The sequence below is a fragment of the Aphanomyces astaci genome, assembly GCF_000520075.1.
Source record: "Aphanomyces astaci strain APO3 unplaced genomic scaffold supercont1.4, whole genome shotgun sequence".
In the NCBI taxonomy this organism is placed as follows: domain Eukaryota; phylum Oomycota; class Saprolegniomycetes; order Saprolegniales; family Verrucalvaceae; genus Aphanomyces; species Aphanomyces astaci.
The window spans coordinates 881177-890321 of NW_009798267.1; the positions used below are offsets into that span (position 1 = coordinate 881177).

General features: G+C 50.8%; 4 protein-coding genes across 6 annotated transcripts in view; 2 read left to right on the top strand and 2 right to left on the bottom strand.

The window, feature by feature from the left end:
- Positions 1 to 789: 789 nt before the first annotated feature.
- H257_02455 (hypothetical protein) lies at positions 790 to 1373 on the bottom strand (the record flags this gene model as incomplete). The annotated part of the gene is made up of 4 exons (XM_009826110.1): positions 790 to 969; positions 1092 to 1099; positions 1153 to 1290; positions 1355 to 1373. 4 exons carry the CDS (start codon positions 1371 to 1373, stop codon positions 790 to 792), a joined length of 345 nt encoding a protein of 114 aa, XP_009824412.1.
- A 353-nt stretch (positions 1374 to 1726) lies between these two features.
- Positions 1727 to 3120, bottom strand: H257_02456 (hypothetical protein). The gene is made up of 2 exons (XM_009826111.1): positions 2450 to 3120; positions 1727 to 2346 (listed from the first exon to the last, which is right to left on the bottom strand). The coding sequence occupies exons 1-2, from the start codon at positions 3101 to 3103 to the stop codon at positions 1873 to 1875; spliced, it is 1128 nt and encodes a 375-aa protein (XP_009824413.1). The 5' UTR covers positions 3104 to 3120; the 3' UTR covers positions 1727 to 1872.
- Positions 3121 to 3223: 103 nt separating this feature from the next.
- On the top strand, positions 3224 to 6206 carry H257_02457 (hypothetical protein). 3 transcript variants are annotated; one of them, XM_009826114.1, is made up of 14 exons: positions 3224 to 3455; positions 3506 to 3663; positions 3732 to 4073; positions 4126 to 4324; positions 4393 to 4524; positions 4614 to 4709; positions 4763 to 4878; positions 4924 to 4980; positions 5037 to 5086; positions 5182 to 5279; positions 5383 to 5559; positions 5608 to 5649; positions 5715 to 5812; positions 5886 to 6114. In XM_009826114.1, exons 1-14 carry the CDS (start codon positions 3245 to 3247, stop codon positions 5997 to 5999), a joined length of 1890 nt encoding a protein of 629 aa, XP_009824416.1. In that variant the 5' UTR covers positions 3224 to 3244; the 3' UTR covers positions 6000 to 6114. The 3 variants fall into 3 exon arrangements, with proteins under 3 accessions (XP_009824416.1, XP_009824415.1, XP_009824414.1); XM_009826113.1 differs by having other exon boundaries at positions 5608 to 5812; positions 5886 to 6206; XM_009826112.1 differs by having other exon boundaries at positions 5383 to 5649.
- Positions 6207 to 7428: 1222 nt separating this feature from the next.
- The window catches only part of H257_02458 (hypothetical protein), a gene marked incomplete at its 5' end in the record, with an annotated part of 2905 nt that continues 1188 nt past the window's right edge, over positions 7429 to 9145 (top strand). The window contains 6 exons of the mRNA XM_009826115.1: positions 7429 to 7540; positions 7606 to 7820; positions 7887 to 8181; positions 8250 to 8442; positions 8494 to 8915; positions 8969 to 9108. Coding sequence (XP_009824417.1) covers positions 7429 to 7540; positions 7606 to 7820; positions 7887 to 8181; positions 8250 to 8442; positions 8494 to 8915; positions 8969 to 9108 — 1377 coding nt within the window. The remainder of the gene's footprint in view (positions 7541 to 7605; positions 7821 to 7886; positions 8182 to 8249; positions 8443 to 8493; positions 8916 to 8968; positions 9109 to 9145) is intronic.

Below are 9145 nucleotides of genomic sequence, written 5' to 3' on the forward strand. Positions count from 1 at the left end.
TGGGTATTTGACCCACCTGCTGAACATTGCCATGGTACGGTTTTGTGTCCGAAAAAGTGAGAATGTGCAGTACAGTTCCGCAATATCTTATTCCTGTTCAAATATAATATACCTTTATCATTTGATAATTTCCAGTCTGCTCGCCAGTTTTTTACACAACCCTAATCGATACTTAATTCAAGTATAAAATTCGGCCCATCACTGGTCGTCAATGTAAATTTTGCAACTTGCGAAATTATTTACGTCATCGCGAACTGTCTAAATCCATTGTGTTTAGGTGTATGTGACAGATCTTGACGTGCTCTTTCAGATTACGTCCAACACATCGCTATAGGATATATACTTCATGAGGAATTCACGAAAGAAAAAAGGAAAAAATCGGCCCATCACTGGTCGATCACGTTACCATGGGTACATAACCTTGGATCAATCAGTCTTGTACATGAGACATGGTGATACGAATATGTGACTCGGTGCATCGCACACATCCAAGAAACTTGAATTGCACCTGAACATGTCAAGTGTGAAGGTGGTGGCCATTTGGAATACGAGGTACGAGTCGAGCGACAGAGTCGTTTAGGTACTGGCCCACAGTGTCGTTGGAAGGCGACGCCAACGAAGGGGGGGGGTCACATCAGTGGAACCAAGCGCAGTTTCCACGGCTGAGCTTGGTTCCACTGATGTGACCCCCCCCCCTTCGTGGCGTCGCCTTCCAACGACACTGTGGACCACCTTGGAAACAACTGCGAACTGAATTTTTTTACTGATACAGTACTGTACGTACAGCATTCAGTCGTCGTCTTGGATCTGCGGCACCACTTGGTGGCGGATCGACGCTCGTCCACGAGCACAGTAGCATACTCTCGCGATTGCCGCCGTGTTTCGTTTAGGTACCATGGGTACCCCGGCGTTGTCATGGAAGGCAATGGGGCAGCCGCGTCGAAGTGCTGGCTTGGGTGCGATCCACTTCTTGCCAGCAGCGACACATTGCGCCACGTCGAGAACATACAGAAGCGTTCAATGGTTTCGAAAACGAACAAGTCTTCTTCCACGAGTATATATATATATATGTACTTCGAAGTACATGTTACCTGAAGGGCTGCTTGCACCCATTGCAACATCGTCTCCCTCTCCACAACTGCGATACAGTACCGGTTCTGTGTCCATGAAACTCAAGCACGAATGCTGCGTCCAAGGGGGTCAGCCTTCGCCCGACGGACGAGGCCAAGTCGTCGACCAGCGGGCAGCGGGTCGCCGTGACCCCGTGCGTCGGGTTGTTCCACCACATAACTCCATGGTCCAAGAGCACAAATATGAATTCGATGCACGTCCACCCCCCACCACACCTACGTACCTCGGGCGCGTTTGGTCATCCTGGGGCCATAGTATAAGCCTACTTACTTTCTTTTTGCATGGAAATCTCTACTCAACCCTCATGTATGTGTGTCAGTCACCCAACGCGAGCACCTTCCCCACGACCCGGTCACAGTAACTCCAGTCACCTAAACTTGGCTACTGTACATCAAGACGATACGTTTGCTATCCGTCCGACCTACGGGAGTTGCTACCCGTCACCTACATCACTGTACTTCACACGCCTCTCTCTACGACGCAACTTGATATTGAAATGAAACAGCTATTTAGGGAGTGTGAATATACAAGTAGTTGAAAGGGCACGCAACCATTCAAGTAAACGACCAAGCCAAGGACGATGACTGCCAACGATTCCCAAAGTGCTTTAGCCAGCCCCACAAGTAATTATATGTACAGTACAGTACTGTTATATGTATAGTACTGTACACATATACAACTCTACCCATTAAACGAACGAACGACAGCCTACGTATGTATGCGGTTTCGAGAGAGTGTTGATCATTTGGACCATTCAAGCAGTTTACTCGATGCAAGCACTTGCTGGAGCACCGCATCTTGGTGGGGCTGAAGGTCCTGCCCTCCTCTGGCCCGGGCTTCGTACAAGAGTGGGTCCTTCACTGTCCCCTGCAGGCCCAACAGTGCCTCGATCACAGCGGCACCACAAAATGGCACGTAAAAGTCGCTGTACCCCCCTTCGTGGCAAAACACGAGTCGGCCGCTGCAGATGTCGGACGCCGCCGTGCGCAGCGCATCCGCCATTTGGCCAAAGCATTCGCTCGAGACCATCATGTTGCCCAGGGGATCCATGTAGGACGCGTCAAAGCCCGATGAGACCAAGATGAAGTCGGGCGCAAACGCATGTAACGCCGGGAGAACGACCCGCCCCATCGCGCTGTTGTACGCGCCCGTGCCAGACCCAGGCGGCAACGGGATGTTGATCGTGTACCCTTGTCCATCCCCCGTCCCGATTTCCTATTTACACAAGTCGAGGCATAGCCAAAATGTCAATTCATAGCCAAAAATGCCAGTTTATGACCAATAAATGTGTTAATTCAAGGCAAAAATGACACTTTACGTGAATGTGCCCGCTGTCCAACGGGTAGTTGTTTGCTTGGTGGATGGAAATGAACAATACGCGGTTATCGGCTTCAAAGGACGCTTGGGTGCCGTTGCCATGGTGCACGTCGTAATCGACAATCGCCACCTTGCGAACGGACGACGGATACGTCTGCAACAGGTAATGCGCGGCAATGGCAATGTTATTGAAGATGCAAAACCCCATGCCGATGTCACGAAGCGCGTGGTGTCCAGGAGGTCGAACGAGGGCGTACCCGCATGTCACGTGCCGATCCATCACGGCGTCGACCAGCGCCAGCACCCCACCCACCGACAAACACGCAATCTCGTACGCGCCTTGGGAGAACTGCGCCCAATCGCCAGCGTCTCCGCCATTCGGCAGCAAACTCTTCTCTTGGATTGACTCGATGTATGCCCTACCATGGTTCAATTCCAGCTCTGCCTGGGTCGCTCGACGAGCCCTCACGACTTGCAGCTTGTCTAGGAGGCCGGTCGCCGCCAGCAGGCCATGGAATCGCCGTTTCGTCTCGGGGCTTTCCCACGGCGCAAACGGCTGCGTGTGCTCGGACAGACCTGGCCATGGAGCGTGCCACATAAACAGCTCCTCGAACACATACCCCACACGGCCGTGAGGGTCGTTGATCGAGGACATGGATTATGATAACCGTGAGGATCTTTGATCGTAACATGACTCAGCAAACACATTCCGGATACAGTATCCGAAACTTATGACATTTGCACCAATCAGAAGGTAGCACATTTAAATTTTGCGCAGGGACCGACGCAAACGTCCATGGCGGCGGCATTGCACTGGGAAGAGTACGCAAAGCTGCGCATTCCGCTGTCCAAACGGCTCAAGGAACATGCGACAGATGACAAGTCACTTGCGGAGCTGGAAACGTTAGCGGAGAATGTGCTGGACAGAATGGACGCGATCCCTCGTGATCACCTTGACAACCCAGAATGCTACGACGACCTGCGGATGATGCACAGAGAAGAATTGGGTGAGTGATGGCATCATCCACGAAGTAACCTTACGTGTTCGCCTAAATAGGTAGCATTCGTGCCGAGCGCCGGCGCAGCGGATGTCCTAGCCCATTGACGCAACCCATGGACTTCACGTTTGACTTCGCCCAGATCACATGGAATTCATGCAATCAAGCCAACGCTGTTACAATCGACGATGTCAAAACAGCATGTCCCGAACTCTTCGTAAGTTGCTTGGATCATGGTCAATAATAAGTTCCATCGAGCTACCGTATGCCTAAACGTTCATTTAGGTGAAGACAACACGACAACTCACCCAGCGGGTTCAACGAATGACTGTGTCGTCGGCAGCTCGGCATCCGGTGCAGCAGTACTCATCAATTGCTGAAAGAACTCCAGTTGCGCAGCCATCTCCTCCATCCGCCGCCCCACGTCCATCCATGCGCGCCTTTCTCCCCAAGAAGTATGACCTGCCAAACCCGTCGGTGGCGAAACATGACTTGCCTTCCCACGATATGGACGATGCCGCCGACGACAGCGATCGATTCCATTCCATGAAGCAACCTTCTCGTGGCCGACCCCAGCAGCAGCATCGGAATGCCAATCCGTTTCAAACGGCGGGTGAAAAGCTCGAAGTCTGTCGCTCCAATGTTTGAGCTCCATATATCCTCACTACGAGCGCTGTAGATTGACAAGAAATCTGGCCAACACAAAGACAGTCATCGAGGGGCAACTGTGGGCAAAGCTCAACCGAACCGAAGCCACTCGTACCACCCCATCAACCCAAACGTCCTGATGCAAAAAAAGCAAAACTCACCCCCGCGAATTCACAAACCATTCAACCCTCCAGACGGATCATCTGCTGGTCGAAAGCCCCATGATTCTGGTAGAATCCCATCATGAAAGCGACCTGTTATTGTCATATTCTGGCTCATCCAAGTGAATTTGGAGTAGAGCCACCTCCTGCTGCAGACGACCCAGCCGACGACGTGGACCCGCGCCTCAAAAGCTGTGATCCAGAGTTGATTTCCAAGATCGAGATGGAGATTGTGGATGCGGGCGATCCCGTCTCGTTCGACGATATTGGTACCGCAATATTCACAAATTCTTGGAAATCAACTCTATTGTTCTTTGTTTATGATGTGATATACATGATGCGTGCTTTGCCTGTGTAGCTGGGTTGAGCTTTGCCAAAAAGTGCGTCAATGAATTGGTGATTTGGCCCATGGCGCGCCCAGATATCTTTACGGGGCTTCGCAGCCTTCCCAAAGGTATTGAGATACATTGTAATTGAATAGATTTGTTTAAATCAAACTGATCGTAGGACTGCTACTCTTTGGCCCGCCTGGAACGGGAAAGACGCTGATTGGGAAGGCGATCGCAACCCAGTCCGGCGCCACGTTTTTCAGCATCTCGGCCAGTTCCTTGACCAGCAAATGGGTACAACACGAAATAGATTTACATTACAAATAATCAATGAAATAGATTGGAGAAGGCGAGAAATTAGTGCGGACGTTGTTTGCCGTCGCTGCTGTGAAACAGGTGCAAATTACACCCATTGGCCAATTCGATCCCGTTTTTTTAATCGATATGTGAAGCCGTCTGTGATTTTTATCGACGAAATTGACTCGCTCTTGAGTCAACGAAGGTATGTACGTACCATCTATATATATATATATGTACCATCTCTAATATTATACTAGACGATCACAACCTCCTCATATGCTTATTTCCATGTGATAGTTCCACTGAAAACGAAGCGTCAAGACGGATGAAGACCGAGTTCTTGGTGCAGTTGGACGGCGCAGGCACCAAGTCCAAGGACATTATATTGGTTGTGGGTACGAGATACTGTACATATCTCATTTATAGCACAATGTTGAATTCCCTACTATAGTAATACTAGTACGAACGCAGGGAATTATAACTAGGCCACTCGTGTAGGAGCAACGAATCGACCGCAAGAGCTCGACGAAGCCGCGAGACGCCGCTTTGTCAAGCGGCTGTACATTCCGCTGCCCTCGGCCGAAGCGCGGCTGGATCTCATGAATCGGCTGCTGGCCAAGAACCAGCACGACCTCACCGATGCTGACAAGTCGCACATTGTCCAGCGCAGCAAAGGTTTGCCCCATCAAAAATGTCTTGGCCGAATAAGACTGGTGTTTGCAGGCTTTTCCGGGGCGGATGTACGGTCGTTGTGCACGGAAGCAGGTGCGATTGTGTTGCTTGTACAAGTGTGACCCCGTTGGAATGTCATCTTTGGTTGGATGGGGTAGCAATGGGGCCCATCCGGAATTGCGTCGACATTCAGACGATGCAAGCCGACGACGTTCGCCCCATTTCCCGACGAGACTTCGACGAGGCGCTGCGAGGGGTGCGTTGTTCAAATTGGGACTGAGTGCATGATGGACATCAATCAATCACTTGGGATTTTCTCATGTTTGTAGACGCGATCGAGTGTATCCGTCAAGGACTTGCAGTTTTACATGGAGTGGAATGCCGAGTTTGGAAGCTACCAAATCGACACCACCGAAATGGACGACGACGATACTGGCATTTGAGCAAGTTTCTGGCTCACGTTAACGTTGTTTTTCATGCAATGTGGCGCTTTATGTCCAAGTAGATGGCATGTATCATCATCGAGACTGTGTAATGTGGAGCAACATGGCAGTGGCATGTTAATACCGTAGGCGTTTGCACTCAAGAATACACTGGCATCTCTGGATAGTAAGGAGCAATTACTACTGTACGTTCTAGTAGTACTATTATTAATAATAGTACCAATGGTACAGTACTATTAATACGTATTTGTACATGACATACTAGTACGGCTATCGTTATTATTTTATTAATAATAGTAATATTAATAGTATCATTATACAGTAGTATTACTACGTAGTAGTAGCTTATATACTATTGTGCTTTTCATCTAGTTTGCCCGTTGTTTAAAATAATATAAGCCCGATTGAAGATAAAACAACGCTAAACACAAGTTCTGCATTTCAGCAGAATAAAACAACCCTTACTTTATTTCAGCTGCTAACTAATCGAGTTGCAGCACCAGGCCAACTTATGCCGTACAACCACCAGTTCATCACGATGCATACCGTATTAGAATGTGAAATGGGAGTACTATACATCGTGTAGTCGTAGTGCGCCCTTGCCTTCCACGTACAGTGCTAAGGTTAGAGCAGATCAAGAATTGTAGATATGGCATAGCTTTGAATCATTGGACAGAGCGACAACTACATGTACTGTAGCCTAACTATATCCCTAACGTTATATAATATTACTCGGAGTAGATAATGTTAGTACTGTAGTGATCACGGATGGGAGGTCATGTATATGGCCATAGCTGCTTCAGTTTCATTGCGTCAAGCACCTTGACATGTTGACGTAAAGCAAGTTGTTTGCTAGAATGAAAACGGCAAACAACTTGTTTTACGAAAGTGCCAGTAAAACCACCTTCAACCAACCAATCATCGCATTTGATGAAGTAACTTTAAACAACGCACCCAACCGTTATTCAAGTTACTTTAGACATTATTTAAGCCTGAGAAATTTTTAAACAATGAATTTAACCCTGGAATTGCCAAAAAAGGTGCAAAGCACAATACTACGTAGTAGTATTATTAATACATTCCATGACATGACATACAGTACTAGTAGTAAGCTATCGCTAGTACTACTACATTGTATTAACAATAGTAATAGTATTATTATACAGTAACGTTAGTATTAATAGTACTGGAGTAGTACAGTAGTAGCTTATATCTGTATCCTAGCAGTAAATCAAAATGGAACTGGACATGCTAAGTATCGTACAAAGAACCAGCTCGAGTCCTTTAGGCGCGGTGGTCAAATGTATCGACGGAGCTGCTGCTTAGTGCGATCTTGTCGCGTCGTTTCGACTCGAGGTTCTCGCGGTACGTCGCATAAACACGCGCGCAACTTCACTTTGCCCCGATCTGGCAATTTGAGGTTTTTGCGATGGCTGGGGGCTCAATCTGGTTGACACTCATCCTCGTGTCGTGGTTTGCAGCGCTTCACTTCACCGACCCCACGACTGCTGACATCGTCATCATTGGCGGCGGCCTGGCGGGTATGCACATCTACACACATCCATGATTCATCGCCTTCTGTGCATGTTGTCATATCGTCGTGTAGGCATGGCCGCGGCCTTGGAAGCGCTTGAAGCCAATGCTTCGTTGCGCATTGTCCTACTTGAAAAGGAGCCCAAAGTGGGCGGCAACTCGGCCAAGGCGTCGTCCGGCATCAACGCGGCGCAGTCCAAGGACGACCTCGACGCGTACTTGCAAGACACGTTGAAGTCGGGCGGCGGGTTCACCAACCCTGTTCTGGCGCAGACGTTGGTCGATCAAGTATGTTGTCCACCCTGCGACACCATCAGCCCCATAGTACTCATGCGATAACCCATGTATCGCTAGAGCTTGGACGGCATCCGGTTCCTTGAAAGCAAAGGCGTGGACCTGTCGGTGCAATGCCAACTGGGCGGCCACTCGACGGAGCGCACACGGCGCAACAAGACCGGGCCGAACGTCGGGTTCGCCATCACGTCAGCGCTCAAGAAGGCGATCGACGACGCCAGCAGTCAGATTCAGATCGTCACCGGCGCCAAAGTGACCAAGTTGGTCGCGTCCGACAACGCCGTGTCGGGGGTCGAGTACCACGTGGACAACCGCGACTTCACCGTATCCACCCCCGCAGTCATCTTAGCCACGGGTACATGACCATCCCCCATGCATCTCCATCGCGACGACTCCGTTGGTAACCTCGAGATATATAAACAGGTGGGTACTCGGCCAACACGGCGCTGCTCAAGACACTGGCGCCTGGCATGGAGGCATTTGCGACGACGAATGGGCCGTGGGCGACAGGCGACGGACTGGAGCTGGCCACGGGCGTCGGCGCGGCGCTGGTCGACACGGACAAAGTGCAGCTGCACCCCACGGGGTTCATCGACCCGAAAGACCGCCACAAGTCGTACGTCCGCTTGAACCTCTCCAAAGTGTCTTGTTGACATGTGTTTGGTAGGACTCGGTTCTTGGCCCCCGAAGCCCTCCGCGGCGCCGGCGGCATCTTGCTCAACGTCCACGGCCATCGGTTCGTGAACGAGCTGGCGACGCGCAAGGAAGTGTCGAACGCGATGCTGGCGCAGCCAGAGAAGCGGTCGTTCTTGGTCTTGCTGCAGACGGACCAAGTGCAGGCGGCGTGCCAGGCGCTGGGTCTGAGCTTTTACGAGAAGATTGGACTGGTCAAGGTCGTTCCGACGTTGGAAGCGTTGGCCCAAGTCGTGGGGGTGCCCCAGTCGGTCTTGGACGCCGAGTTCGACTCGTACTTGAAGGCGGCGCGGGGACAAGCCGCGGACACGTTTGGCCGGACGGCGTTTGCTAACGTCACGGAGTTGCGCCCGATGTTTGTGTTGGAAGTGGAGCCCGTGGTGCATTATTGCATGGGTGGGTTGAAAGATACGAAGAGTGTGTAGAGATACGATGTGGACTTGTTGTAGGGGGCGTGCAGATCAACGAACATGCCGAAGTCGTGCTGGGCAACCACACGACGCCCGTGAAGGGGCTGTATGCTGCGGGCGAAGTGTCGGGCGGACTCCACGGCGGCAACCGCTTGGGCGGCAATTCGCTCACCGAATGCGTAGTCTTTGGACGGCTGGCGGGCCAGCGGGCGGCGG

Bases quoted from the DNA above. Each gene is read 5' to 3' on its own strand.
- H257_02456 (XM_009826111.1), bottom strand. From the start codon at position 3,103: ATGTCCTCGATCAACGACCCTCACGGCCGTGTGGGGTATGTGTTCGAG. The intron at 2,347-2,449 runs GTAAAGTGTCAT...TTGTGTAAATAG, and splicing joins TGGACAGCGGGCACATTCAC to GAAATCGGGACGGGGGATGG.
- H257_02457 (XM_009826112.1), top strand. From the start codon at position 3,245: ATGGCGGCGGCATTGCACTGGGAAGAGTACGCAAAGCTGCGCATTCCG. The intron at 4,981-5,036 runs GTGCAAATTACA...CGATATGTGAAG, and splicing joins CCGTCGCTGCTGTGAAACAG to CCGTCTGTGATTTTTATCGA. The intron at 5,087-5,181 runs GTATGTACGTAC...TCCATGTGATAG, and splicing joins TCGCTCTTGAGTCAACGAAG to TTCCACTGAAAACGAAGCGT.